Source organism: Epinephelus fuscoguttatus, linkage group LG2 (assembly GCF_011397635.1).
Source record: "Epinephelus fuscoguttatus linkage group LG2, E.fuscoguttatus.final_Chr_v1".
NCBI classification, from domain to species: Eukaryota; Metazoa; Chordata; class Actinopteri; order Perciformes; family Serranidae; genus Epinephelus; species Epinephelus fuscoguttatus.
Genome location: NC_064753.1, coordinates 28786510 through 28802985, shown reverse-complemented (window position 1 = coordinate 28802985; position 16476 = coordinate 28786510). Strand labels below are relative to the sequence as shown.

Sequence of the window (16476 nt, the reverse complement as noted above, 5' to 3'; positions counted from 1 at the left end):
ACATTTTGTCTGAAAACCAGACGTTTGGATGCTTGCTCAATAACAAGTAACACCATGTCACTGTGTCTAGAAATGCTTTGAATAACTGCAGCTGCAGTGTGACAACACACTGAGGAGCAAAGTTTAACACAAGGACGGTCCTTTATCTCATGGCATTTCAGCTGCTCATAACACAGCAGCAACAACATCAGTCTGACTCCTGAGTGAGAAACCTTGAAGGCAAATGTAGGGTAATGGTGTAATGTTTCATACAGTGACAGTTTCTGCATGAGCATGTGTGTGTGTGTGTGTGTGTGTGTGTGTAGGGTGGTTTTGGCAAGATGTCTAAGAAAGACCTACTAAAGTGAAACTTGTAGGGACATGAAGTAAAAAGTAAACACAGGTGAGAGTATCAACAATGTCTGCAGAGTGCAAAAGACATTAGTTATCCTGATGGATCAAATTCAAAGGCTGAGGCGCCCCCTGTAGGCTGACCAAAGCAAATGCAGCCTCAACACTAAGAAGAGCGACTTTTCCATCCGAAACGTCAAAGAGACAGTTTACAACAACATCGATCAAAGTCGTGTATCAGTAACTTCATGTCAGTCATGTTAATCATGCCAGCAACACAACAGACTCTTTAACACAAACAACTTTTTTCCCCATCAACACAACTGTGTAAAGATGCTACACACACTACTGTAAATTAGTTTAAAATGTTAAATTTAGTCACACATGCAAGATTTAATGAGGTGAAACAAACAGCCTACCTGTGTGTGTGTGTGTTGCTGCTGTGTTTGCTCAGTGATCCATTGTTTCACAGAGAGCCTGTGTCGCTTTCTGTCTGTGCAGCCTGAAAACTGATTCTTTTTTTTTTCCTGCGGAAAAATAGTCTCCTCCGTATAACTGCATGCAATGAGGAGGAGAAAAAAGGAAAAGTGGACTGCACAGGAAATGATGACGCAGCTGTATGAAAATCACTTTGCTTAATAAAAAAAAGAAGATACTGGGCGTTTGCAGAAAAGTTAGTGTAGTTATGGTTTAGTTCAACAGATTTTAATGAAAAGTTGAAGTGTCTATTTTCAGGGGTTTTTGAGAGAGAAAAAGTAAAAGCATGCTCTAAGTTATTGAAGATACTTTATAGGAAAATATCCAGAGTGTTTTTCCATTGGCAGTGTCAAATTGTTATGGATCAGAAAACTCTGGCCACACAGTGAATATAAATCATTTAAAGGATCAAAGATTTACTGAGCCACAAAGGCACCAGCTCACTAGAAATCATTTTATCTGTTTTCTTTAAAAATGATGTGTGCATCCAAGATTGGATCATTAGACTGGCTTTACTTTGTGATATTTCGATTAACCCTCAGAGACCCACCATAAAACCATTTTTGTCTTTTTCAGGGGAGGACAGGAGATCTTTAGGGGGAGATAGTTCTGTGGCAATATGCCACATAGAATTGGTATATACCATCTGAAAGCTGGGAACCTCAAGATTAATTTGAGGTGCAGCTGTGTCAAGTTTTTCTAATTATAAATACGTTAAATATACGTATACGTAAAAAAAACAAAGTATAGAATGTATAGGGGGTTTAGAATATTATGATAAAAGCATATGATTCCCATTCCCAATACTCAGTTATGTCTCATAGGTTATTGCAGCAACTTTTGGGTTGATACCTTTTGTCAGGTTTGGTGCTGAATTTAAGCATTGATTTGATAAAAAAATAAATAAATAAATAAATAAATAAAATAAAATAAAAGTCTGCATTTCAGTCATTACAAACTGCTCTGCTGAGTTTAAAAATGATTTTAAATGCTCAGAAAAGTTTATGGTCTTCTCAAAAGCCCGCTCACAGATGATTTTGGCATCTTTACGTCTGGCAGTAAATCCATTGAAAGACTGTCCTCATACAAGTACTTGGGTTTATGGATAGATGACAAGCTTTGATTTAATAATAATAATAATAATAATAATAATACATTATACTTAAATGGCACTTGTCAAGGCACTCAAAGATGCTTTACAAATTCAGGGACACAAAAAAACAGACATGCAACAGAACAAATAAGAGATGATGAGTCCAAACTGTCAGTGATTGAAAGCAGCGCTGAACAGGTGAGTCTTGAGTGATTTTTTTAATATGGGGGGGTATACATTGTTACTCTAGATGGGAAGCTTAAAGTGAGGATTGGTTTTTATTTTAAATGTAAGTCTTGTTTTACTTTCAGTGCTAAGAAAAAACTTGTGGAGGCCACTTTTTTTCTATGATTGATTATGGTGACATATTGTATATGCATGCAGCATCCTCCATTGTATCTAGCCTTGATTCAGTTTACCATGCATCTCTATGTTTTATTACAAATGCAAAGTCACTGACTCATCACTGCATTCTTTATGATTTGGTGGTTGGACATCACTGACCACTCCCAGACAACAGCACTGGTATATTTCTATCTATAAGGCAGAACTGGGCAAACATCCTTCAGCTCTGGTAGTTACCAGCTACGCTCCTCCAGGTGGTTGCTTTGTAATGTTCCCTGGGTTTTAACAGATCTGAGGAAAGTCACATTCTCCTACTGTGCATCTTGGACGTGGAATAATCATCAAAAAGATCTAAAATTAGAAACACTTATATCCACTGATGAATTTAAAGGGACCATGGTGATAAAACATGTGCTTGTTTTCCTTGAGAGACCACTATGTTTGATGAGTTATTGTGGACTTTTATATTATATGTTGTATTTCTTGCATTTTAAATGTGATTTGATTGGCTGCTACGTTGTAAAATAGATTTCCAATCTCAATGGGACCCCCTGGTTAAATAAAGGTTAAATAAAAATAGTCAAAACTCACTCTAAAATTACCACATAAGACTCCAAGACCTTGAGGAACACCACAGAAAACCCCATGCTGTGATTTGGTTTTAAAAAACGTTTGACATTTGGAGATTTTTGTAAGAATTACATTGTTCAGTAATTCCATGGTGAGCACCTCTGCTCTGGAAACTGCTTAGAAACCCCCTTATTGTCAATATGTCCATAAAAGCCATCCCTCCTCTGAATGACCAAGGTCTGTAGTTTGTGGTTGTAACTTTCATGAGGCTGTGATTATCTTAGAGGTCACAGTAGGTCATTTTATACAGTGAGGTCCATTTCAAAATGGTCTCTCTACAATGAAATGGCTTCTGTAGTGACTAACATCATCACACATGAATAAAATTGGGCTCATTGAATCCACAAGAGTCTCAGCTTTCCAGTAAGACCCAAATTATGCAATTCCAAGACTGTAGGGACCTCAGTGTGCAGAAATATTCATACAACAGCGAAAATTACACACTTATACTGTACTGTATGCAAAAACTATGTCTTTTGCCAGTAACTGCATGGGACTAGCACAAAGCGGAGACTCGTGAGTACCCATAGAGTCCATTTCCATTCAGATATCTTGAAGTAAGAGGTCAAGGGACCCATGTAACAGAGTTTTTTCCTTGCTGAAATTTGGCCTAACTGTGGGGCATTATTTAGTCCACCTTGGATTTTCATATGATGCCAGTATCTTCACTCTATCTTAAAAAGTCATCCTGCTACAGCCTCTTAAAGACAGGATTGTCGGCCAGGACTGCTGATGGGTCTCATTAACAACTGATATATTTGGTGATATGCACCATTATGGCCCTAAGTTCGCAAATCTTGAGGCCTTGTCTTACAATTGTGTGTTTAAATGATCACAAACATAAAGCAAACCTGAGACATGGTAATATTCCAGTGCAGAAATACTGGTTGGTTTTAACAACTGGACAAAATCAGTTGGGGTAAAGCGTGTAGGAGGCTCAGTTTAGGACTACACCCAAGCTTGTTTACCCCACTCTGTGTACAATACAAAGTAAAAGCATTGAATAGGCTGTGTCATTTATTTCAAAGTGCATCGCCATATTATTTCTCATGTTGACATAACACCATTAAACTATCTACAGGTATTATGTGTTCATGTCAGATGAATTGCTGCACAAACTGGTGAACAACACTGGTCTGGTGTTGTTCTTCCAACTGATAGAAAAGTCTCTGGTAAAATGAACCACTCCAAATATTTGTTAGAGCACATGAGAATGAAGCTTACGAAAAGGTCATCTCAAACCTCTACCCGCGCCTTCAACAACTAAACAAGGAAAATGCATTTAGAGTTAAAACAAGGTGGGAAACTGAAGGTAATCTGACACGAGGGGAATGAGAAGAGATATTCTGACAACAGTGGAAAACAAGCGCTCTGTTCTGGAGAGAATTTAGTTGGAAGAATGTCATGCGTTACTTTTGTACTCCTGCCCAGAAATAATCTTTCTCAAACCAAACAAACTGTTGGTGATCGTGTGGGAACAAAGAAGCAGATCACTTTCATACCTTTTGGGGGTGCCCTTCTGTCGCTCCTTTGTGGACTAAAATTCATGGCATTCTTGAAACTGTTTCTTTAACCAAAATAACCTTTAATTTTGAACTGATGTACCTCATCAGATTGGAGGAACTCAAATGGAGGAAAAAAGGTCAATATATCTGCCACATTAGTGGCATGTAAGAAATTCCTAACCAAGAAATGACTGCAAAAATAAATGGATTGACTTGGTATATAATATTTATATAATGGTTGGTATGTCTCAAAAATTAGACCTGATTTTAAGAGCCCCCACTGTCCCTACATGTACAGTGGTGTCAAAAAGTGTTTGCCCCCTTCCTGATCTTACTTTTTTGCATGTTTTCCCCACTTAAATGTTTCAGATCATCAAACAAATTTAAACATTAGTCAAAGATAACACAAGTAAACACAAAATGCAGTTTTTAAATGAAGGGTTTTATTAATGAGGAAGAAAAAAAAATCCAAAGCTACATGGCCCTGTGTGAAAAAGTGTTTGCCCCCTAACCTAATAACTGGTTGGGCCACACTTAGCAGCAACTCCTGCAATCAAGCACTTGCGATAACTTGCAATGAGTCTTTTACAACGCTGTGGAGGAATTTTGGCCCACTCATCTTTGCAGAATTGTTGTAATTCAGCCACATTGGAGGGTTTTCGAGCATGAACCGCCTTTGTAAGGTCATGCCACAGCATCTCAATAGGATTCAGGTCAAGACTTTGACTAGGCCACTCCAAAGTCTTCATTTTGTTTTTCTTCAGCCATTCAGAGGTGGACTTGCTGGTGTGTTTTGGATCATTGTCCTGCTGTAGAACCCAAGTTCGCTTCAGCTTGAGGTCACAAACAGATGGCCGGACATTCTCCTTCGGATTTTTTTGGTAGACAGCAGAATTCATGCTTCCACTTATCACAGCAAGTCTTCCAGGTCCTGAAGCAGCAAAACAGTCCCAGACCATCACACTGCCACCACCATATTTTACTGTTGGTATGATGTTCTGTTTCTGAAATGCGGTGTTACTTTTACGCCAGATGTAATGGGACACAGTCCTTCAAAAAAGTTCAACTTTTGTCTCGTCAGTCCACAGAATATTTTCCCAAAAGTCTTAGGGATCATCAAGATGTTTTCTGGCAAAAATGAGATGAGCCTTAATGTTCTTTTTGCTTAGCAGTGGTTTTCGTCTTGGAACTCTGCCATGCAGGCCATTTTTGCCCAGTCTCTTTCTTATGGTGGAGTCATGAACGCTGACCTTAACTGGGGCAAGTGATGCCTGCAGTTCTTTAGATGTTGTTGTGGGGTCTTTTGTCACCTCTTGGATGAGTCGTCGCTGCGCTCTTGGGGTAATTTTGGTCGGCCGGCCACTCCTGGGAAAGTTCACCACTGTTCCATGTTTTCGCCATTTGTGGATAATGGCTCTCACTGTGGTTCACTGGAGTCCCAAAGCTTTAGAAATGGCTTTATAACCTTTTCCAGACTGATAGATTTATTACTTTTTTTTCTCAGTTGTTCCTGAATTTCTTTGGATCTCGGCATGATGTCTGTAGCTTTTGAGGATCTTTTGGTCTACTTCGTCAGGTAGGTCCTATTTAAGTGATTTCTGGATTGGGAACAGGTGTGCAGTAATCAGGCCTGGGTGTGAAATTGAACTCAGGTGTGATCAACCACAGTTATGTTTTAACAGGAGCTGGAGGGCAAACACTTTTTCACACAGGGCCATGTAGCTTTGGATTTTTTTCTTCCTCATTAATAAAACCCTTCAGTTAAAAACTGCATTTTGTGTTTACTTGTGTTATCTTTGACTAATGTTTAAATTTGTTTGATGATCTGAAACATTTAAGTGCTGAAAACATGCAAAAAATTAAGAAATTAGGAAGGGGGCAAACACTTTTTCACACCACTGTATGTCTTGATTCAACATCCTTGTTTGCACAATCTATTTATGTGTTATTTATTCTCTATCCTTAATTTTATGGTACACTTTTTGTTTATGTTATTACTCCTGAAACATTTTATTTCAATAAAAAATTACATTTAAAATTAAATTTATTTATTTATTTACTTATTTTGGTTGAGTATTTTGTGACAAATTAAAAAGAGAATTACATAAAAGAGAAGTCTCTGATTAGGGTTGCAAGTAATACAAAGCATGAATAAATTCAAACCTTACAAACACAAGAATCACAAATATTACATAATTTATTTCAAAGTTAAAGGTATAACATATACAGTAGTTAAGAACACTTTCATAGGTCTGTACACAGCCCAGCTATACACAAAATAAATCTCTCTGCACTCTGAATAACATCATTCTGTCGCACTACTGCTGCCTGTGAGACAACAAGGACCGTCACAATGGAGCTGACGTTAGACGAAGCACACAGAGGAGCCGAAATAAAAGACTAGTCATTAGATTTGTTGATGCAGTTGAAGAGGGCACTGATTTTAAGAGGGTCTTCAACAGACGAGGATCAATAGCACAGCTACGATTACTATGACATCACCACCGAGAGATTGCATCGATTTCTGCAACGAGATTTAGTGAGACTACTTTGAGAAATCAAATTCAATGCAAATGATGATTTTCACACCAGTTATCAGACGTTAGACATCATGGTAGGAATGAAGGATTCAAAAGACATTTATAAAAGATTTGTTATAAAACATGCATTTTTCAAAGAAGGCTGAAAGATTTCTATTTTACACTATTTCCTTTCTCCTGTGGTGAGAGCAGCAGGTCCGAGTTGTGTTTGTTTTAGTGTGGAAAATAACCAGCAGCTACATGTTAACAGGTCATTACTGCAGTCAGCAGGCTGCTCAGCTGTCTAGTTAACCAACATCTGGATGTTTGACTCTGGAAGCCAGTTTGGCTTGTAAATGTTGACGACTGGTCAGAGGTGGACTGATGATACTCCACCTGACACTGTGGCCACAAGAGTTAGAATATGTTATAAAATATTCACATCAAAGATTTATTTTTATCTCACATTTATTAGTCTCTAACATCAAATTGTTCACTGCAAATTTTCGGGTGACCTGGCACTTCTGCAAACTACACAGCAGGCAGAGTAAATTCTGCTTTTGGAAAAAATGCTGTTTAAGACTCTTCATTCACGACTGTGCAGAAATGAATTCACTGTAATCTCTTGTGCCGCCTGCAGACTAAATAAGAGTTGCCAGCTTTGATTAAACGTTTCACTGGGACTTCTGCTCTACAGATCCACATTTCTTCACCGTGTTCATCTGGGAAGTGTCACACTTGATGAGATACAAACCACAAATGAGAGAAAGGGAGTGATATAAATCGAGGGGGCTCTGTCACAGTGTTTTTTTTTTATCCTGCTCCACCAGTAACTCTCCTTCGCTGGGCAGTTTAACTGAGAACAACATGGCGGTCGAACACAGACTTCCTCTGTTCCTGGACCTGCCTCCTCCAGCGCTGCTGGGCGTGCTCCACTTTGTTCAGCATGTTGGGTCGAGAGTGTGAACGGGACAGAACGTTGTGAGCGTTGGCAAAAGGCTGCTGATCCTGAAAACACAGAATGGGAAAAACATTGTTAGCCTAAAAGCTGTGACAAACTGTCGGTCAATCATTAGGTCCATCTTGTGAGACTCCTTAACACACTATATGGACACAAGTATTTGGACGCCTGACCGTTGCACCAACACTGTAATATGGAGTCGGTCCCCCTTTTGCAGCTACAACAGCTTCCACTCTTCTTGGAAAGCTTTCCACAAGATTCTGGAGTGTTTCTGTGGGAGTATGTGCCCATTCATTCTGTACAGCATTCATGAGGTCAGGCACTGATGTTAGACGAGAAGGCCTGGCTCGCAATCTCCGTTCCAGTTCATCCCAAAGGTGCTCGATGGGGTTGAGGTCAGGGCTCTGTGTGGGCCAGTCAATTTCTTCCACACCAAACTCATCAACCACTGGGGCACAGTCATGTTGGAATAGAAAAGGGTTTTCCCCAAACTGTTGCCACAAAGTTGCAAGCATAGCATCGTCCAAAATGTCTTGGCATGCTGAAGCATTAAGATTGTCCTTCAGTGGAGATAAGGGGCCGAGCCCAAACCCTGAAAAACAGCCCCGTACTATTATCCCTGATCCACCAAACTTCACAGTTGGCAGTCAGGCAGGTAACGTTCTCCCAAAGACTGTCAAACCAAGACTCACACGTCTGACTGCCAAACAGAGAAGCGTTATTCGTCACTCCACAGAACATGTTTCCACTGCTCCACGGTCCAGTGTCGGTGTGCTTTACACCACTCCATCCAACGCTTGGCATTGGGCTTGGTGATGTGAGGCTGCTCGACCATGAAGCTCCCGCGGCACAGTTTTTGTGCTAACATTAATACCAGTGGAAGCTCAGAACTCTTCAGCAATGGAATCAGCAGAGCAATGGCGACTTTTACGTACCTTAGCAGTCGTTGACCCCGATATGTGATTTTATGTGGCAACATCCGAGTTGCTGTTGTTCCTAAACGCTTCAACTTTCTAATAATATCACAGTACCATGTTTGAAGGCGCTGAGCTCTTCAGAACGACCCATTTTGCATCACAAATGTTCGCAAATGGAGACTGCATGGCTAGGTGTTTGATTTTACACACCTTTTATACACAACGGGTCTGACTGAAACACCTGAATTCAATAATTAACAGGTTTGGCCAAATTCTTTTGTCCATATAGTGTAGATGAAATATGAAAGTCTTTCATACAAAGGGTTTTTGCTGTTTTCATTCACTCTTTTCTGCCCTTTGAGCGCCCTTCTTTTTATGCACGGATGTCCTGAAAAAACTGACCTTTTTTTTGCATTGATCACAGCCTGTGAACCTTTTTTGTGTCGGCACAGTTTCACAAGACTTAAACAGAGCCCTCGAATTAAACAGACTACGTCCACTAACACAAATACAAACTTAGACACTGCTGTAAAATACAACAGAGGGCTTTAAGGAAAACAGAGGGACTCTTTCACACAGCAACAATCATTTGTTTTGGGTTGCTTATCACTTCAGCTACACCACATACTCTTTGTCTAGCCTTCTACCTCTTTAAACTCCTTTTAAAACCAAATTACACTTCCATTTTTTTAATTAGTTCTCTATTCTGTGTCTCTGTGCTTTTATTGCTCTTTTAAAACTTAATTGCATTTGCCAAAGATTTGTTTCTCGTCTCTCTGTAAAGTGTTTTGTAACTTATTTCAGTGCTATAAAATAAAGTCACCATTGTTACTCTCATCAGAAACACATAATAAAAGTAAATGCAAGAACAGTGTTGGGAGGATCACAGCCACAGCAGACATCTGTGACGAATGTGTTTAGGAAAATAAACCATCATTATCAGCCGGGCCGCCTCTCTGTATCAAAAGACTGACTAAACATTACAAGCCCACCATTTCCTCTATAATTAATGTAGCAGCAGTACTTGTGCTTACACTGGTTTCGCTTTTAAGTCTCTGTCGTTTGTTTTGATCCCAATGACAGTTTGGGGACAAGCTACAGCGCTGCAAATAGTCTCAACTTTGGGTCAATTGAATAATTGTACTGTCAATTCAAGCTTTCTCTGACAGTGGTAATTTTCATGTTCAGTTGCTGAGACATAAATACAGGAAAAGCAGAGTTGATTACATATCTTTCATTATTTCCAAAAAGCAGCAAACCAGTGATGTCGTTTAAGTTGCCAGTGACAGCATATTTGACAGAGCTAGGCATGGGACGATTATCCTGGCCAAAATACTTATATTGATAATCATCTGTGGCATTAAAACATACTGGAGTCCCTTTACCTTTTGAGGGCTGGGTATCGCCACTGACTTCCTGATTCAATTTGATCCAATTAGCGATTCTATGGTTGATATTTCAGTTTCAATACCATTTTTTGCCAGAATGTGAAAGAGATTGAATAAATTCAGAGCAGAAATAAAACTGAATATTTTATAACTAAATTATGTTTCTAGTTCTGTGCTCATTTATAACATAATATTAGCAGCGGTGGATGAGAGACTGCGGACAGAGCAAATTGAAATATTGCTTTCTTACATGTTAACATGTTGCTGATCATGTGTATTGATAAAATACTGACTTTTTCCTCATGGTGGTTTATTGCACTCACAGTAACAAGCGTAGCTGTCATCAGCTCAAGTTTTCTTCACTTCTCTGTCTCCTCTGTGGGATCTCTACACAGTGTTTGTGTGTGCGCATAAAAGTGGCACAGCAGCCCCGATGTGCAGACAGCAGGATGAGAGGCTGCTGGAGCATGATAATAAATTACACCAAAATGTAAAAGTAAGCTAACAGTTAGACATGGAATGGCCAGAAACATCGGAGCTTCTCAGTACTAGGGTTGTGTTTAATTTAGTGCCGTGGCCCGTTTACTACTGGCGAGATAAACAAGGTGAAAGCTTCATATATCCGTGGGAAAAAGTGTATATAAGTGTATATACTGAATCGGATAGGTCGATTATTTTAACCCAGTCCTTCCTTACATATTGTTTTATTACATCACAGACAGGACACACACATCTTTTTTTAGTAAACATCATTTTAGTGAAAATCAAACATATTAAAAAGCCAGGCTTCTCAACTATTTAAAATATCATCATCACTTTTGACATGAAATGCCAACGATTGATTGGGATCTTTTGTGTGTTTTTAGGTTGGTGCAGCCTGTTTGTACAGGGTCTCTTTTATTATTGGTTTCCCAGCAGTCTCTTTGGGTGGTGCTGGACACAATTCACGATGATCCAGATAACGGAAATTCACCACTATCAACTTTTTGTGAGTGTTTTTTATCGCAATCCGTGATAAAATTGGATATGGTCCCATCCTTAACCAGGAAATGTTCATGTCTCGCATTCAACTCATTCCTGATAGTAATCTGGCTGTTGATTTAATCGCCATCTTCCTTTTCCAATTTAACAAAAGTTGGTTTACCCACATCGATCAACATGTTTCACGTTAACCATGTTAAACATTTTGGTGCTTACTCCTGCTTATATTAGTCACATTTTTACAGGAAAAGCTTTTTTTGTGAGAAACCTCTCACACTTCCTCTTGCCTGAACTCTGCCAGTGAAAACACTGCAGAGAGCTCAGCAAGTCGGCTGCAGTTCCCCTCTCGCCTCAGGCGAAGGCAGTCACTGTTTTCCTTTGTCATATCTAAAATATCTTAGCATCTGAAAGCACTGTCATACTGCAGGAGACAACGTTAATTTAATGCTCTTTGAGGGCACTTTCAGCATTATAATGATGTTTTCTGAAATAGTTAGAGGAGTGAAAATGACAGCTATATCAGCTACTGATTACTGTTAGATATTTAAAGCCCCCCTAACAGTGAGTTTTACTTCCTGTTTAACGGTTAACTTTCTGTCTTAAACAGAGACTGGGGTTGTGTTTAATAGTCAGAGCTGGCCTTTCTTTTCAATTATGTCTAAGAATCAGGTTAGTGGCAAAAGCACACAGACACAGTGTGCTGTGAACAGAAACAGGTTAAAGCTGCCTGCGTGGTGCAGTAGTTTGACAGTTTCCTCCCTGCAGCTCTTTGCCTCTGACTGTGGTTACTAATGGTGGTTACTAATGGCTCTGATACACAGTGAGAAAGTACTTTTAAAAATGAATCACTCCATGCATTGAAAGCAGGTCTTACTACATAGTGCTGCCTGCAGGATCTGTTCAGACTGGACCAGCTGCTGTAACACTCCTGATTATTAACTGGTTTTAAATGTGACTTTTACATGTTCCCTTCACCTAAAGATTTATATTTAAGAAATTAGGTGGTGTATTTTGTTTGGAGTTTGGACATTTGAGACCCATTTTGTGCAAAGGGAGGTAACTGACACATACTTGAAATTCTTATGACAAGAATAAATTCAGAGTAACCTGTTTTCTTGGTAGAAGTGTTGGGCAGTACCATAATTACTATAATATGAAACCTAATTGTGATTTCTCACTGTGCGCTGTAATATTAAGAGAACACATACCCCGACATCATCATCACTCTGGATGAGCTGCGAGTGTCCGAAGAGACGCCTCTTCAGTATGGGCTCCAGGAGAGTCAGGTAGACCATGTAGAGCAGCAGCAGGCCCAAAATGGAGAGGTACACAATGATGGTTACCTGGATATACGGAATAAGTACAGATTGGTCAGGTTTCCTTCGACACGTGGGATCCAAATATAGAAAACACAGTCAATTAAGTGACAAGTAGCGCTGAAACAATCAGCTGATTGATAGTGTCCTCGACAGACAATCCATCTACAGTTTTTTTGGTAATCTATGACTGATTTCAGAATCAGAAATACTTTATTGATCCCAATCCCAATTGTGATTCGTTACAGTTGCTCCGATGTAAAGAATAGAGAATTATAAAAAAGTAAGAATAAGAGTATGAAAATATAAAGCAATAAAATAAAATAGAAATAAAATAAAATAAAATGAAACAAATAAAAAATAGAATGTGCATTATGCTACAGTGTTTCACACACTGGTACTTAAGATATAAAAATATCAAAATAGAATATATATATATAAATAATCACTGTATTGAGGCCGCAAGTGTGAAACTGAATTACAACATTTACATCAATAGAATAATAAACACAAATAGAATAAAGTAAACATAAGAAATATGTGCAGTTATATGCATGATGAAGTCTTATACTGAAAAAATATTGCAGCAGTTGAACAGCTGCACCCAACAGATACTTATGAATCATAACTTCAGAGGGTGAATAAAGTCCAGATGACAGTCTGCTGACTCAGAGCAGCTGACACTCTGAGGGAGGAGTTGTACGGGTTTATGGCCACAGGCAGGAATGACTTCCTGTGGCGCTCTGTGGTGCATTTATTTTTATTTATTATTTATTTATGTGTCATACACCAGTGAAGGTGCCCAGCCTATAAGGGCTTACAAGACACAAATTTCATAATCAAAGCCAGCAAACATAATCAGCAGAGTACAAACAAAACAAACAACGCAGATTATGCATTTCAAATAGAATTCACACAAATAATTCATTCTTTCTTAATTTCCAGGCATTTTTTATGAAGGTAGCTATAGTAAAAACCTCTTCTCTGAAAAACCATTCCAACTTAACCTCATCCTCAGTCCAAAACAACTCAGGCTTCACATTCTGCATTTTCTGAAATAAAAGCTGCCTGGCTTCATCATATAGTGGACAATGAAACACAAAACATGAAACAGCACCAGTTGGTGCATCTTGGGGGAATGAGTCTTTGAACTGCTATTAAGACAAAAACAAGCAACTTATTTTTTGTCAAATTAAGAAAAAGTACGATGGTAATTTTTCAGCATCTTCTGGCAAAACCAACAGGTTAATCAGCAATGAATATCATCATTATGTGCAGCACTAAAACAAAGTGACAAAGCAATCAACAATCCAACTTGCCTTAATTGTCCCCGAGCTCCTCTCTTCATATTTACACTCACAGCGTAAACAGTATGCCTCCACATCTTTTCCGTCAACTGGCATGGGCTCAACCACATGGAGACAGTTACTGAAACACAAGAAAAAAAAAACATTACCAAGCTGGTACAGTATTAATCAGGAATGGATGGATCATGTCTTACAGAGAGGTGCTCTGACACATCATTTTACATACCAGTCTTTGAGAGAGACATTTTGTTTGTAGATTTGTCCTTCAATATCTCTGTACGGGGGACAGATGCATTTACAGCGGATGTCTTCAGAGTTCTGTAACAGACAGATCCAATGTATAATATATTTACTCTTGTGTTTTTTCCCTCTTCTTTCTCTTCACACATCCACCTATCAGCTAAAACATCAAAATGACTGACAGGTGAAGTAAACAACTGATCATCTTACAACACAATACTCTTCAGGGAAACACTGGGTCCTGGCATGTGGATGCTACTTGACGTGCTGTATCCACCCAAACACCATTGCAGACCAAGTACAACCCCTCATGGCAACAACACATCCCAAAGGCAGTGGCCCTCCCAGCAGGACAATTTGCAATGCCACACCTCAAAAACCTTTCAGAAATGTCCTCAGGAATGTGACAAAGAGTTCAAGGCATCGACCTGGCCTGGAATTCCCCAGATCCCAATCGAATGAGCATCTGTGTGATGTGCCAATGTCCCAGAGGTACTCCCAATCCACGGTGGGACCTCCTTGGATCAGACCTGGCTCTGACCTGTTGAGGCATGGACACATGACCTTTAGGAGGTGGCCTGTGGTGTCTGGCACCAAGGAGCTGGCAGTGAATCCTGTGAGTTGTGAGATGGGGTACCAGCAGGTTCCACGGATACTCGGTCAGACTATGATATGGGGAATATGGAGTCCAGTTTGACACCTTGATCTATTTGCCATGTTCTTTGGGCCATCCCTGAACAGTTTTTGCAGTGTGGCATGATGCATTGTCCTGCTTGGGGGCCGCTGCCATCAGGAGTTCCATTAACATAAGAGGGGGTACTTGGTCTAGAACTGTGTTTGAGTGGGTGGAGCATGTCAAGTGGCATCCACATGAATGCCTGGAGTAGAACACTGTATCGTAATGACTTGATTAGTGTTATTCACTTCATCTGTAAGTAGTTTTGATGTTGTGGCTGATTGTACATCAGGCACTTGTTCTCTGTTGAAAAAAGTCTCAGATTACATCATGAATCATTCATCAATCTTTTTTTCTTCCTGCCTGATCTTCACCACCATTATCACCAACTTGTTGTGATACATTCAAATGTGCATGCACATTTCACTGGTGAGATATACAAAACACACATATAAAAATGTTAATAATAAACTTTATTTCAATAGCACTTTTCTAAACAAGAGTTACAGTAATCTATGCGTGAGAAAATAAGGGAGTGGATAAGTTGTTCTACTATGTTTTTGGAGAGTAATGTTTTGACCTTAGCAACATTTCTGATTTTAAAAAGCAGGATTGAACAACACCCTAAATGAGCTGATTAAAGTTTAGGTATGGATCAAAAACAACTCCTGAGTTTCTAGCTGAGTGTTTCGTCCTAGTTGTTCATAATCCAAAGTACGGGGTGATACTGTTAGAAACGTGGTCAGGACCAGTAACCAGGACTTCTGTCTTATCTGCGTTAAGCTGTCAGAAGTTGTAAGCCATCCAGTCCTGAATGGCAGCGAGGCAGCAACCATGATTTTAAGTTTATACTGATATGTATTTCTTGATTTTATTTACTTGCCTTTCCTCCCTTTTTCTACTTTAATCATCCTGTGTTTCTGTGGTAGATTAATGTCCTCAGTGTTACGTATTATGTTGTATTCTTATTGTTATAGCTCCAGTCTTGTGTTTCTGTATTTTAAATCATGTAGAGCATTCTGTTGACATCCTTTTTGAAGTGATGTACCAATTACGCTATTACTATCATCATTATTATTCTTACACAGATATTGATCAAAGCAGGTTAGTGCAGCTAAGATGGTGTTAGCTGTTAGCTTCTTTACATAAGCACAGGATACACTCAATTGTCAGCTCACTGGCTACACAGAGCTAGAGCTATCATGGTTTTATACAACAGTCCTGCAGTAAATCTGCCTTCATGGAGATTATAATGTTCAATTAGTGCTGACAGTGTAGCTACATGTAGCCTTAGCAACACCTGCGACGTATTTGAGTGTTAAAACTAATGTCCCAAAGTCAGGATATCAGAGGTTAGCTCGTATATATATATATATATATATATATATATATATATATATATATATATATATATATAACTGTCAATAACTGTCAAGACTCGAGAAATATTTATTATTTTAGTGAGGTTAAAACAGAGGAGATTTTAGTTTGGTGAGCCATCATCACCATTTTCTCTCCAACGCTAGCTAACCTAGCTAACATTAGCCTTACCTTTGCTGCCACTTGGTCTAAAAACACAAAACAAGCCAAGCACAAAAGCTCGAGAAGAAACACAGACTTCATCTTCGGAGTCTGTAAAAGATTTCCAGATGACCGTCGTTAAACTGTTTCCACAAACAACACCGGCAGTGTAAATAACACCCTAACAAGTGACGACTTTAGCCATCGAGCTAATTTAGGGATAAACACCTCAGCCTCCTAGCAGCTGACTTGTTGTTTCCGGTGTTCTCG

At 39.2% G+C, this 16476-nt stretch overlaps 2 protein-coding genes across 3 annotated transcripts in view; both read right to left on the bottom strand.

The window, feature by feature from the left end:
- dennd2b (DENN domain containing 2B) overlaps positions 1 to 884 on the bottom strand; it is a 74711-nt gene extending 73827 nt beyond the window's left edge. Inside the window, exon 1 of one of the 2 annotated variants that reach the window (XM_049598136.1) lies at positions 750 to 884. The gene's annotated coding sequence lies outside the window, so the exon portion shown is untranslated. The remainder of the gene's footprint in view (positions 1 to 749) is intronic. The other variant, XM_049598144.1, reaches the window with a different exon arrangement.
- Positions 885 to 6559: 5675 nt separating this feature from the next.
- tmem9b (TMEM9 domain family, member B) lies at positions 6560 to 16465 on the bottom strand. The gene is made up of 5 exons (XM_049604336.1): positions 16237 to 16465; positions 13996 to 14087; positions 13782 to 13890; positions 12355 to 12489; positions 6560 to 7907 (listed from the first exon to the last, which is right to left on the bottom strand). The coding sequence occupies exons 1-5, from the start codon at positions 16306 to 16308 to the stop codon at positions 7752 to 7754; spliced, it is 564 nt and encodes a 187-aa protein (XP_049460293.1). The 5' UTR covers positions 16309 to 16465; the 3' UTR covers positions 6560 to 7751.
- Positions 16466 to 16476: the final 11 nt, after the last annotated feature.

What these genes read in the sequence shown, in the direction of transcription:
- tmem9b (XM_049604336.1), bottom strand. Translation starts at nt 16,308, where the DNA reads ATGAAGTCTGTGTTTCTTCTCGAGCTTTTGTGCTTGGCTTGTTTTGTG. An exon ending in TAGACCAAGTGGCAGCAAAG is followed by an intron (nt 14,088 to 16,236) that starts GTAAGGCTAATG and finishes TGTCTGTTACAG; the next exon opens with AACTCTGAAGACATCCGCTG. An exon ending in AATGTCTCTCTCAAAGACTG is followed by an intron (nt 13,891 to 13,995) that starts GTATGTAAAATG and finishes CTTGTGTTTCAG; the next exon opens with TAACTGTCTCCATGTGGTTG.